Source organism: Crocuta crocuta, unplaced genomic scaffold, assembly GCF_008692635.1.
Source record: "Crocuta crocuta isolate KB4526 unplaced genomic scaffold, BGI_CrCroc_1.0 scaffold132, whole genome shotgun sequence".
NCBI lineage: Eukaryota > Metazoa > Chordata > Mammalia > Carnivora > Hyaenidae > Crocuta > Crocuta crocuta.
Window position 1 is genome coordinate 3,698,317 of NW_027528611.1, and position 14,214 is coordinate 3,712,530.

General features: G+C 43.3%; 1 protein-coding gene across 1 annotated transcript in view; it reads right to left on the reverse strand.

The window, feature by feature from the left end:
• The window catches only part of BLTP3A (bridge-like lipid transfer protein family member 3A), a 73,403-nt gene that overhangs the window by 4,915 nt on the left and 54,274 nt on the right, over positions 1-14,214 (reverse strand). Inside the window, exons 11-20 of the mRNA XM_077754936.1 lie at positions 13,986-14,125; positions 13,445-13,586; positions 12,996-13,189; positions 11,339-12,795; positions 5,597-5,793; positions 4,022-4,176; positions 3,783-3,933; positions 1,085-1,347; positions 532-640; positions 299-405 (exon numbers count right to left, since the gene is read on the reverse strand). Of these exons, the coding sequence (XP_077611062.1) occupies positions 299-405; positions 532-640; positions 1,085-1,347; positions 3,783-3,933; positions 4,022-4,176; positions 5,597-5,793; positions 11,339-12,795; positions 12,996-13,189; positions 13,445-13,586; positions 13,986-14,125 (2,915 nt within the window). The remainder of the gene's footprint in view (positions 1-298; positions 406-531; positions 641-1,084; positions 1,348-3,782; positions 3,934-4,021; positions 4,177-5,596; positions 5,794-11,338; positions 12,796-12,995; positions 13,190-13,444; positions 13,587-13,985; positions 14,126-14,214) is intronic.

Sequence of the window (14,214 nt, forward strand, 5' to 3'; positions counted from 1 at the left end):
ACTAATTAGATTAGTGATCAACTAGATCTTTCTAAAAGCCTAACTAATCCCATCTTCAGAGTTCATCAGTTATAAGGACAGCAACAGGTAGAATACATAATCAGCAACCATTCACCTACTGTTTCTGACTTATATCCTCTATTCAGCACTTTGAGAAGTTGCTGCTAGATGATAGGAGCCCAAACTGCCCAGCTATACACAGCACAGGCAACCTTTTCGGCTCTCTGAGTTTTACCAGCTTCTGTATTTACAGCCACTAGGGGTCTATGGGAGAGGTATTGTTCAATTCGGTCGTCACCTTCTCTCCAAAAGACTCTCCTGTGGGCACCAGAAACATCTGTTCTTTGGGGGGCTGCCTCTTCTCACTTTTAGGTACTTCGGCTGACGGTGTGTCCTGAGCAGCATCTGGAAAAAAGTAAAGGGTACTAAATATCAAACTGCTGCCAACATGCAAGCAATTCATAGGTGTCACCTATTCCCTTATAGGAGAGAAAAGGCAGAAAAGCCAGGAGGCCGACAAGCCCAACTCACCGCCTATATGGAACACGCCATCATCACTACGTGTCAGCACAACACGCTCCATGGCCAGAGTGATGGGGATAGGGCCTGGAGATGTTGGATAGATGGGGGGGATATCATCCTGCAGGAAAAAGGGAAACCACATGATGCCCTCAACCAGCTCAGAGCAATTTAGGTAACCCACGCTTCTACCATTTGGCTTGAAGAAGTTTTATGCCATGTGTACCCATACGTTCTTGCAAGGTAGAGGAACATATGGAGTTTCTCCCATTCTAAAGATGGTCAGACTGAGGACCAGATAACTTAATGGGCTTATACATAGTCATGCTGCATGCCAAAGACAAGGTCAGGGCTCTTGACAAGGTCTCCTCACCTAAATCCAGAATGTTTTGATAGCAACACACATTTTATGTATTACTATAACCTTCATAAAGAATGCTAATCTGCATTTACTCACTTGATCCTCACCACATTGTACAGTGACAAGGGAAGGATGAATGGCTGTCATTGCCAGAATTCCTTGCCCAACAAAGTCTAGGGTAAAAACCACAAAAGGTTCTCTCACCTTTAGGGTGACCCTGGAGTGCAGGAGCTCAATCTGCATGGGAACTACCACTGGGATCTCTTCATCCTCCAAGAAGGGCCCCAGGCCATTGAGCACCGAAGTGAACAGCTCAAGGTCACAGCCTTGAAGCAAGAAATGCAAGAAGCCGTTTTGTGTGGCCAGTGGGGAGTGAACAGCTGCACCAGGCCCCACCTCAAAGCGAAGGCCCACTGCTGGCCTGATGTGGTCAGTCTTCAAATTTGAGGATTCCTGAAAGCTTGTACCTTTCAGAAAAGAGACAGAAGGAAAACGTTAATTAATTATCAGTCAGGGACTACTCTAAGCACTTTACAGGATTTAATATTCATAAAACCCTAATGCCAAAAGTATTATCCTCATTCCCATTTTAGAGATGAAGGAACTAAGGACAGAAAATAATTTGCCCAAAATTACACAACTTGTAAGGAGCAAGGACAGGACTTGAATGCAGGCAACAATGACCACAAAGACTGCGCGTGGCCACTTTGCTATCATGCTTTTCCTGGCGGAAGGAGGGCCAAGGGCCAATAAAAAACTGGCCTTGCTATAAATCTGAGACACTGCGCTAAAGGCCAAGGAAAAGCTCTTAAAACACAAGACCCTCAACTCTGCTACAATTTTTTAAATGTTTTTAATGTTTATTTAATTTTGAGAGAGAGAGCACAAGCAGAAGAGAGGCAGAAAGAGAAGGCACAGAATCTGAAGCAGGCTCCAGAACAGAGCCATGAACTGTGAGATCATGACCTGAGCTGAAGTCGGACACTTAACTGACAGAGCCCCCCAGGCGCCCCTCAACTCTGCTAAATTTGTTTTTGTTTTTGCTTCTGTTTTCTTAAATAGTTTGCTGTTGAGATGGTTTCCATACAACACCCAGTGCTCATCCCAACAAGTGCCTTCCTCCATGCCCACTACCCCCTTCTCCTCTCCCCGACCCCCATCAGCCCTCAGTTTGTTCTCAGCATTCAAGAGTCTCTAATGGTTTGCCTCCCTCCCTCTTCCCCAACTATTTTTCCCCTTCTTCTCACGTCTCTTCCTTTCTTCAAGTCTTGGTGTTCTCATATCTCTCTGATAAAGCCAAGCAGGATCTATGTTAAAATTCCATAAAGAACTATCAAAGGTGTAGCCAAAGATATGAAATAATGTATATACTTCTATAGCTGCAAACTGGCACAAGCATTTTGGAAAATAAACTGGTATTTCTAGTAAAGTTACAATTATTAGTACCCTAATGCCCGAGAAACTATATCCTCAGGAATGTAACCCTGAGAAACTCTCTAACATACATACCAAGAGACATGTACAAGCATGTTCAAGGCAATCCTATGAAATAGCAAAAAAAAACCCAGAAACAACCGAAATGTCTGTAAAGAATAAAGTGAAGTAATGGGTACAAGGGTTATTTTGGGGGTGATGGTAATGGCTGCACAACTCTGACAAACTGCTAAAATTTATCAAATTGTGTGCTTATCATGAGTTAATTTCATAAATGCAAAGCATACCTCAATAAAGCTGTTTTTAAAAAGCAAAAAGTAGTATATTTATACAACAGAATATGATATACTAATGAAAATGAATATATCATAGCTAACTCAACAAACCAGAACAATTTGAAAACTATGAAAGAAAGAAGCCAATCCGAAAGAATACAAAATAATCCCACTTAGAAAAACTCAAAAACCTACAAAGCTAAATAATACATTGATACAAACATGTAGAATTGTAAAGTAAGGCAAGAGAATGATAAACACAAAATTCAGGATAGTGGTTCTCTATGACAGGTGAGAGGCAGAAGAAGATTCAGGAGAAAAGCTCCTGAAGACTTCAAAGTTAATGACACTATTCTATTTATTAAAATAGGTGGGGGGCGCCTGGGTGGCTTAGTCGGTTAAGCGTCCGACTTTCGCTTGGGTCATGATCTCGCGGTTCGTGGGTTCGAGCCCCGCGTCGGGCTCTGTGCTGACTGCCAGCTCAGAGCCTGGAGCCTATTTCAGAGTCTGTATCTCCCTCTCTCTCTGACCCTCCCCTGCTCACGCTGTCTCTCTCTCTCTCTCTCCTAGAAATAAATAAAAATATTAAAAAAATAAAATAAAATAAAATAAAATAAAATAGGTGGGCCAGGGATGCCTGGGGGGCTCAGTCAGTTAAGCATCCAACTCTTGGTTTCAGCTCAGGTCATGATCTCATGGTTCATGGGTTCAAGCCCTACGACCAGTTTTGTGCTGATAGTGCGGAGCCTGCTTGGGATTCTCTCTCTCCCTCTCTCATTGCCCCTCCCCACCCATCTCGCTCTTTAAAAATAAATAAACTTTAAAAAAAATAAATAATAAAGTACAATTATAAAGGACTGAATCTGAATGACATAAGTTCCCTGATCAGACACAATCTGATGTCAGCAGCCACACAAATGAAGAGGTGGACAATGGCCTCCTGTATAAGCTCAAGGAGCCCCTGGGAAGTGAAGACAGCAAATAGCTTGAATGCAAAGCCCCAGAAAGAGCTCTGGAAGTCTCCCTGCAAGAAGGAGGCTTCAGGGGAATTCCTCCCCCTAATGGCTGTTGGAGAAAAGGACCAAGGGGTTGGCACTAGGACAACTATCCTTGGGGCACAGTGACAGGCACAAGAAGCTAGGGCTGCGCCAGATAGATCCCATCAGCTCTCCTGGAATGGCCACCAGCCTCACCTGAGCACTGTCCATGCAAGAACCGCCATAGTCCCATGGTCCCCAGCTGCTGGAGGGTCAGTTCCTCTGCCTGAAGGGCCACAGTCAGATCTTCGCCACGTACCTCGATCCCCAAACACACCTCATTCACTTTCAGGACCAGAACGGAGACCTGTAAAAGGATACTCTCTTAGCTGGGTCCCTCCCAAGCTTCTAGCCTCGAGCCTACCCTCTGCAGAGAAGAAAGGAGAGCAGCTGACCGGGTGAAGACTGAGGTCTTCCCCACTGGGTGAGACCAAACTGTTGGCCTCTGGTGACCCCTGGCCGTAACTATCCACAACAGGGCTCCCTTGAACACCGGCACTGTCCACGACATTTGGAAGCGTTCCTGGTGGAAGAGATTCTGGACCAGACTCTGCAGAAGAAAGACAACAGATGAATTTGAAAGTCAAAAAATTCTATTCAAATCCAATCTCTAAAAACAATGACAACTGTAAAAACAACAACAACAACAAGAAGCATTTATGATATTTGTGAGACAAAAGAGAATTTGAAAACTGGATATTTGATGGATTTAAGGAATTGCTAATTTTTAAGAATGGACAGTGGTATTTGGTCACATGTTCCCGGACAGATGAATGAATTAACAAAATGTGGTATAAACATACAATAGAGTATTAGCCTTAAAAAAGAAGAAAATTCTGACATGTGCTATTAAATGACTGAAACTTGAGGACATTATGTTAAGTGAAATAAGCCAGTCACAAAAGGATTCTTTATATGAGGCACCCAAAGCAGTCAAATTCCGAAATAGAAAGTGGATTGTGGTTACCAGAGGACAGGGGAGAAGGGAACAAGCAATTACTGTTTAATGGGTTCAGATTTTTAATTTTACAAGATGAAAAAAGTTCTGGAGATGGAGGGTGATGGTTGCACAATGATGAATATACTTAATGCCACTGAATTATAGTTAATAATAGTTAATATTGCAAAGTTTATATTATATATATTTGATCACAATTTAGAATTTTTTTCAAAGATTTTTAAAGTCTATTTCCTAGATGCATAATAAAAATATTTATGGACAAAATGATATGTATGGAATTTGCTTCAAAATAACATGGGAGGAAGGGAAATGAACTGAAGTATACATGAAACAAGAATGACCGTGAGTTCTTAATATTTGAAGCTAGGTAATGGGTACATGAGGGCTCACTATTTGATTCTGTCGACTTTTTTACATATTTTTAAATTTCCATAATAATATTCCATATTCCAAGATAATAAAACAAACAGGGTACACAGTACCCAGCTTAAGAAACAGTGCATTCTCTTTTTTATTTTCATGTAGACATTCTTAAGAGACCATTTAAAAAGTCTCCAGTTCAATAAGATGAAAGAACCAGTAACTTTTAGTAGTGACTGATTCAATTCCTAAGAGTTACTCATTTTATCATGATGAAGCTTCTAGTTATTTTCCAACAATACAATACCTAGTTAGGCAAACAAAACAAAACCAGGCAACAAACACACACCACTGACGCCAGCCACCAAACTAATCCTACTGCCGCAGCTACGTGGCTGTAAGACTAGTCCTCTCTCCTTTGGTCTAAGTCTGGTTCCGTGATAAAGGTTAAGTGCTAACCCATAACCTAGAAGATGTGTGGGTAAAGTCAGAGCCACAAATCTACTAAAATTTCTCTCTCTTTTTTTTTTTTTTGGTTTTGGTTAAGAAAATGTCTACTTTATCACATCTTAGGTCCTTCTGTATCCTGTTGGGATATAGAACCCTTTCTATCTGGACTTCAACTTCTCCTGGCTCTGCTTCCACCTACCAGACTCCGAGAGCATCACAAAGCTGTCACTGCCATCACTGTCCACCGAAATCCGGTCTTCAGGGCCACTGTTATCCAATGAGATGCCATCAAATGACTGCTGAGATACCGTCCTCTTCATGGAGAAAAACCGGAGTCGGGCAGCACTTCCACTCAATGGTGCTGCTGCCCCCTCATCTACTTTGGCCATGGCCTCCCTGTTTAAAAAACAAAAACCACAAATGTGGCTCAAGATATATGTTCTGTCCCTTGCAAGATCTCCCATCCCTTTCAGCCCAAATAGATATTGATACATAAACTCTGATGTCAACTATTACCTGCCATTTTCCAACTCCTCTGAATCCTCTGGCATTTCAAACTGCACAAGCAGCTCTGCCATATCAACATTAAATGTCAAGTTTATTCAAGGTCACCCCATATTTAGGGGACACCAACTACCTACAGCCCCAATGCTAATGAATGGCACCTGAAGGCACCTACATCCACTCCTCAAGTGTTTACTGAAACACTTGTGCATACAATGCACCATACTAGGCACAGGGTGGGGGTGGAGAGTGGATCAAAAAATAAACAAGGCATCCCCTGTCCTCAGAGAATGTATAATCTATCAGGAGAGGGATTTATTTATATATTTTAACATTTATTTTTGAAAGAGAGAGAAAGAGAGCAAGCACGACTGGAGGAGGGGCAGAGAGAAAGGGAGACACAGAATCCAAAGCAGGCTCTAGGCTCTGAGATGTCACCACAGAGCCCAACACAGGGCTCGAACCCACAAATCATGAGATCATGACCTGAGCTGAAGTTGCACACTTAATCAACTGAGCCACCCAGGCGCCCCACGAGACAGGAGATTTAGACACAACTACCGTTATATGGGAGTAAATCCCACACATCATAAAGGACAGAGGTATAAGCCAAAGGCTAGAGAATATCAAAGGATTAGAAGAAGGGATCAAGAATGGCTGTGTGGAAAGAGAGGGCATGTGAGGCGGCCCTTGAAGGACTGTGAAAGAGGGAAGGGAGCATTCTATGAGGAAGAAACCACATGAGCAGAGACAGGGAACTAGAAAATAAAAAACACCTTTGCAGACTAGATAGGAGCTTAACCAGCTAGAACTTTGGTTTTGTTGGGGGGAACAGTGGAAGATAAGTTAGAAAGGCACAACACAGTGAGAAGAAACCTTTAAAGATCTTTATTTATTAATATTTATTTTTCTTTATTTTTTGAGAGAGAGGGAGAATGTGAGCATGGGACGGGCAGAGACAGAGAGGGAGAGAGAAAATCCCAAGCAGGTTCCACATACAGCACCAAGCTGGACGCAGGGCTCATAACTTGAGCCCAAATCAAGAGTCAGACACTTAACCAACTGAGCCACTCAGGTGCCCCCTTTAAAGATCTTTTAATCTTACCTTTCCATTTTATGGATGAAGAAATTGACTCAAGGTCATAGTTAAAGGTAGAAATAAGAAAAACTCAAGTCTCCTAACTTCTTGCTAAGTGTGGGGTTTTTTCCACTTTACCACATGGGTTGCAGCCAGATTACAGAAAATCCTGGATAAAAGATTACATATGAACGTGCTTTTAAACTATTAAGTATAGGGGATATATGGGAAATCTCTGTACCTTCTGGTCAATATTGCTACGAACCTAAAGCTATTTTAAAAAATAGCCTATTAAAAAATGTAAAGTGCCATATGGATATATCATAATAATTGATTATGCCAGGCTAATAAGTTCAAACTAAATTCAGGGGTTATAAGGAAAAAGCCTGAAAGTTTTAGAGAAGGGAAATAACAAGATCAGGTCTATGTTTTAAGAAGTTTGACCTGGCTCTTTCAAACAAGCTAGTGAGGAAAAGACCTCCAATGAGGAAATAAATTAATGGTTTATTTCCTCCAATGAGGAAATCAATTAATGGACTATTTCAAGTCCACATGTGAGAACAGACAGCAAAACCGGCCACGAGACTTCCTTGAGCAGGGTTCTCAAAGTGTCGTCCTGGGAGGAGCATCAGCATCAACAGGCAGCTGGTTAGACACGCAAACAGGCCCCATCTCAGACCTAGTGGATGAGAAACTCTGGGGGTGGGGCTCAGCGATCTGTTTTAACAAGCCCTCCAGGGGATTCTGAAGTGTGCTTCACTTTGAAGAACCATTGCTCTTGGAATTATAGTCGGAATCTGACAAATGACTGAAAGAGGCGGAGCTAAAGCATAGAGCTTGAACGATGCTACTGAAAAAAAGAAAAGAACTGGTCTGGGGAGGGATAAGGAATTTAGCTTTATGTACATGAGGTTCAATGCACCCCTGGAAATTTCATGCAGAACGACGTGCAGTAGATAGTTTTAAATGAAGGAGAGCAGGGAAGGGGAGAAAAGTCAGAACCAAAAATAGAGACCACAGCAGAAAGTGAGGAGATGGATAAAATAACTCAGAAAGTATTTAAAAATGCACTGATATAAACCTTCCTGAAGTTTAGAAAATACATCAAGAACCTTAAAAATGTTTATAGTTGAGGACTAATGGGTGTGGGGGGAAGGGGTGAGATGGGCATGGAGGAGGGCACTTGTGGGGATGAGCACTGGGTGTTATATGGAAACCAACTTGACAATAAACTATTTGTAAAAAATAAAAATAAATGTTTATAGTTTTGGGGCACCTGGGTGGCTCAGCTGGTTAAGTGTCTGACTTCGGCTCAGGTCATGATCTCACTGTTCATGAGTTCAAGCCCCATATCAGGCTCCGTGCTGACAACTCAGAGCCTGGAGTTGGATTCTGTGTCTCCCTCTCTCCCCCTCCCCTGCTCATGCTCTGTCTCCCTCTCTCTCAAAAATAAATAAACATTTAAAAAAATTTTTTTAATGTTTGTAGTGTTTGACCTAGTAATAACCCACCTCTAGATTTTTATTCTGAAGATTCAGATATGCATAAAAGAGTAATATTCACAAAAATAAGGCATTTAACATGGCATTGGTTCTACCTGAGAAAAACTGGAAACAGACTAAAGCCCTCCCATACTGAAATGAATGAATAAATTAGGACACATCCATTTGCTAGAATACAAGAGAGCAATCAAAAATTATGTATTCAGGGGTGCCTGGGTGGCTCAGTTGGTTAAGCATCTGACTTCGGCTCAGGTCATGATCTCACAGTTTGTGGGTTGAAGCCCACATCAGGCTCTGTGCTGACAGCCTGGAGCCTGCTTCAGATGCTGTGTTTCCCTCTCTCTCTGCCCTTTCCCCGCTCATGCTGTCTCTCTCAAAAATAATAAACTTTAAAAAATGATTTTAAAAATTATGTATTCAAATACCTAATGAACAGGAAATTACTTGCAATAAAACATTAAGTGAATAAAGCTAGAAAATTTCTACATGATACAGAGATAATATAATTCTACAGCTGTAAAAATGGTATTTGTGTTTAGTATATGTATATATAGATAAGAATTCACATGGGTACACAAGTATATATATAAAAATTGTAAGAAAACAGATCCAAACGTAAAAAGTGGCTATTTCTGCATAGTGTTGTCACAGTGACTTTGTTTTCTTCTTTATTCTTCTTTTTCTACATAGTCAACAAAATGAACACAAATAATTTTTATAACTTAAAACATAAAAATCATGGGAAAACGATCAGAATAAAGACAGCGCAGTGATGTGGGGGCGCCTGGGTGGCTTAGTCGGTTAAGCGTCCGACTTTCGCTTAGGTCATGATCTCACGGTTCGTGGGTTCGAGCCCCGCATGGGGCTCTGTGCTGACTGCCAGCTCAGAGCCTGGAGCCTATTTCAGAGTCTGTGTCTCCCTCTCTCTCTGACCCTCCCCTGCTCACGCTGTCTCTCTCTCTCTCTCTCTCTCTCTCTCTCTCTCTCCTAGAAATAAATAAAAAATAAATAAAAAAAGACAGTGTAGTGCTGTGAACAGCTGAGTTTATAGGATAAAAGGAAGAAGAGAGCAGCCAGGGAAAAAGACAAGACTCCTTCTGAGAAGTGCCAGTAGCTGGACAGGGCCACAGGCATTCAGGATGTCCGCAGGGCTGGCTGCCACAGGGAGTCGAGGAGAGGGAGGACTGAGAAGAGGCCACGGGACTGGGCAGTCAGGAAGTTAAGGTTGGTGTTTCAAAAAAGGCTGGGGTCACACACACCTTTCTTTTCTCTTTACCACCTCTCCTCATTTCCTGTCACCCTTACACTTCTCCATTTAGAAAAAGCAGCACACAAGAAACTGATCCCATTCATAATTGCACAAAAAAACCCATAAAATACCTAGGAATAAACCTAACCAAGGATACAAGAGATCTGTATGATGAAAACTATAGAAAACTTATGAAGGAAATTGAAGAAGACACAAAGAAATGGAAAAACATTCCATGCTCATGGATAGGAAGAATAAATATAGTTNTGAAGAAAATTCAAAAAAAAAAAAAAGAAAGAAAGAAAGAAAAGGCAGCACATTTGGTTCCTGGGAGCCCCGGTTTTCAATCCTTGCCCCACCACTCACAAGTTGTGTGATCTTGAGCAAGTTTCTTACTTCTCTAAGCCTCAGTTTCCTCATCTGTAAAAGGGGGACTGATATTAGTACCTGCCTTCAGGGTCGTACGGGATTAATGGATTAATATTGTAAGTATCAGGACCGTGCCCGACGCATAAAGAGCACTCAATAAAGACTGCCTAGTATTAGTGTTATCTTTTATCCCTGTAAGGTCTCCCTTTTCCTTCCTCCCAGGCCATCTGTGCCTAGGAGAACTAACACTGGCATTGCTTAGAGCCCCACTTACACCCACGATCCACTTAGGCAAAGCTCTAAAACCACTGATTTTCAAACCATGATCCGCAAACCACAAAACATCCCAACAAAGATTTCCCATAGCTTTCATCATCTTTCCCAAAACCACAAAGCACCCATGGAAAACTCCACACCTTTCCACTCTTCTGAGTGGGCATTTCTGTGTTTTTCTGCTTATTCCCTACTGTATCTTCAGTGCCTAACACAGAGCTGGGGACAAAGTCAGGGCTCAAAAAAATTTTGTTGAATAAGCAGATGAAATAGATGAAATTCTTCCTTCTCTAACTCTGGCAGACATTGATAAAGTATACCAGAAAGCAAATCCAAAGCCCCAGTTCTTCTATTTACAAGATACAGGATCCATAGGCTCATCATTTCTGAAACTTCAGTTTCCTCAGCTATAAACTGAGGATACAAATTTCTGTAGCTATCTCATGGGGCTGCTGTGGGGATCAAATCAAACAAAATACTATATCAAAGACCACTAAAAAGAATAAAATATCATGCAGATGCCAGATATTATTATTATTATTATTATTATTATTCTCAGAGAGCCTATCTGTATCAATAATAGTGACTCAGTGAAAGAGGAGGGAAGAGCCTATGAGGTAATAAATGATGAGTTGAAAACTCCCCAAGAATAGGCTAAGATACATGGAGGCATGTGAAAATCCAATTTCTGGCTTTTCCTCTATCACAGAATTAGACGTAGTCCTGAAAGTATGTATCTCCAGTTAGTGTACCTGTATCCTCTCAGGAGCCTGAAAACTCCTCCACTGCCCTGCAGGGAGCACTGAAAACTAAAGGCTTTGCCGCATGAAAGAGGCCATGCTATGTGTTGTCCTGGACTAGATGGTGCTTCCCAATCTAAAAGTATACACAGCCGGAGGCCTTAGCCCAATGACCAGAGCTAGGAGGAAGAAACAAGGTGAATGAAGGAGGCAGAGAACCACTCACTTGGCTGGGGGCAGGGACAACATCTTGTGCATGGTGGAGGTCATTCGGTCTCTGCCCAGACTGAAGGCATCCTTAGTCAGGGACACAGCTTCCTTGGTGAGGTCCATAGTGGCATGTAGAGCCTCTTTTGTGGCATCCTTGGTCATGTGAATAGCACTTGACAATTCTCCCTCAATGTTCTTCAAGGGGATGAGCTCAGCCTGTCCATTCACAGCGGTATCCCTGCCACCTGGGGGCTTCGACACAGCCGGTGAGGTAGATGCTTGAGCTCTGCTCAGTCTCTTGGCCTGTAAGGAATCGACTGCCTCATGGCCCTTCCCTGCCTCCTGCTGTGCAAGAGGATCTGAATCCTGTAGCTCCCCATTGCTATGGAGAGGCAATGGCCTATCCTGGGATGCATCCAGATTTTCAATGCCACTATCCTCCAGAACCTTCTCAGGGCTGGCTGGGCCCTGGTCTGAAGAGGCATCAGACTTCAGCTCCCTATCCTCTGAAGGAGACAACTCTGAATCTATGAGGCTGGTGGTATCTGAACCTGCAGAGTCAGCTTCGACAGTCCCAGGGGCAGGATGCATGAGCAAAGCCACCTCAGCACTGGGGAAGAGGACCCCAATGCAAGCTGTCTGGTCCTGCAGGGGAGAGCCAGTCATGGCCTCTGTATCCTTAGTTAGTTGTTCTTGAAGACCCTGTAGCACCTCCTTCAGGCGCAGCAGAGCCAGGTATTGGTAATGGTCAAGCCTCACACGGACATGTGCAGGGGAGTGTACAAGCATGTGAACATCTGCTGCGTCCTCGAGCTCAGTCAGAGGCCCTTTGTTGTCCACACTACTGCTGCCTTCTCGCAAAACATCCATGACTTCCGTAAGGCCTGACAGGCTTTTCAAATCATGCTCAGTCTTTGACCTCTGATGGGACACAGTGTCAGGGGCAAGGGCCTCAGACTGGACAGGACTGCCAAAGCTAGCTGATGGTTTCAGCCTCCCTTCTGTGGCCAAAAGGAGCTTCCGTGCCTGATCTTGCTGCCAGCGGAGGGGTAGGCAGGCCCAAATGGACAAGGGGAAGGGAGCCACAAAATTCAAGGTATGGCCTTTGAAGTTCTCTGTTCCCTCAAAGTCCAAGGAGATCTGGGAGCAGTGGATGGACCAGAGATCCTGGGAAGCCTTAGGCCTCTGGGGAGGGAGGGTACTAGGCTGAGGAAGGTGGGAATCCATCTGGAAAGCATGATGTAAGAAAAGCATGTGCAGAAGGCTAAAGCCACCCGGAACCTTGGGAAAGTGACCATAATTGGAATGAAAGAACTCAGCAGCCGCAAAACCTCGGAAGAGACTCTGGAGGTCTAGACAACTACAATGTGGGGCATGACGCGTATTGGTGGCAGTCATGCCTGATGCAGAAAAGACAAGGGCCTGAGGACGATGCAACCCAGCCTGCTCTCTCTTCTCCAGCGGGAAGCTCACCTTCAGAGAGAAAACGAAACCCGATTCAGAATGGACATCTGAGTAGCTCTGCAACCTGCCATCGATACACACATGAAAGACTATTTGGGGTGTGACACTGTTTTTCTTCTATCAAAGGGGCAGAGCAGAACCCTGGATTATAGCCATGGAGAAATGCAGTGATGGCTGCCAACAGGGAAAGAACTCCCACTCTGCCCTACCTTCAACCAGAAGGCATCCAGTCGGATATCCAAGTGTTCATCTTTCTGGCTTGAATCTTCCAGCTTGTAGATAGCTTTGAACTGCTCCAAGCTGCGGTATAAATCCAGGCAGAAGAGGTTTCCCCAGAGCAAGCTGACAGTATCCACAGTAAATGTCAGGCCATTTAACTGAATGTAGAGATTGGGACAGGGAACTGGAAAGCAGAGAAAAAAAGAATCGCCATGTACAAAGTAGCACCTTGACCCTTACTTACCAGCTAATATTCATTTTACTATGAAGAAAGCAAAGATGCATACTTGTACAAGGCAGAGTTTTTAACAAAGGTGTGCTCAACTGACTCAAACACCTATAATTCTTAACATCAAATAAGAATATAAGTCATGGCCCCAAGGCTGGCAATGTGAAGAGCAAGAGCACACAGTAAGATGTGAGCAGATGAGATGCTTACCTGGAAGCTCCTGATTATCAGGGAAGTAATACTCTGTGAACTCAATATGAATGGCAGAGACCTGAGTGGGTAGGTTGTGAAGTTTCCGACTGCAGGAAAGAAGTGTAGATGGCTTCTTACTTGGCTGTCCAGCTGTAGAAACCTACACAATCACACACAAGGTGCTGTTAGAACCTGTACAGCATCCAGAATAGAATTTCCTCAATTTCCTGTTGTATAAAGCCACCACAACCCTTCTGAAGTCTGTCACAGGGAGAATGCTTTTTACACATGTTGTAGGCATTTTCACACCTGCCTAAAACCATCTGCAAGTTCATTTCTCTCAGGGGAAGGTTTGAAGTAGGGTATTCAGAGGAAACTGGGGGAATCCCAGGTCCTGATCTCAGCAGCCATGCTCAGAAAGAAACAGACCAACTTATCAATCACTCAGAAGTGAGGGAAGCAGCCTCTGAATTCCACAATCTCGTTCACACCTGTTGCCCTCCAAATGAACGGCTCAACCCCTTTCCAACCATGTGTCCCTGTGTCCTGGGCTTCTCACCTGGTGGATGTCCAAGTCATCCACCCGTATTACCATGCAGCTAGAGCGTAAGCGATTCCATGCTGGAGGACGAAAAGCAGCCTGTCGGCCCTGAGAGGGGCTTCTCTCAAGGGGGTTCTTTCGAGGACTAGAGAGAGAATCTAGGTAAAAACAAGAAGGTAAGAATGATAATCGGGTACATTTAACTCTCATTATTAATAGAATTAGGAAAGTAAAAATCCTAAGATCT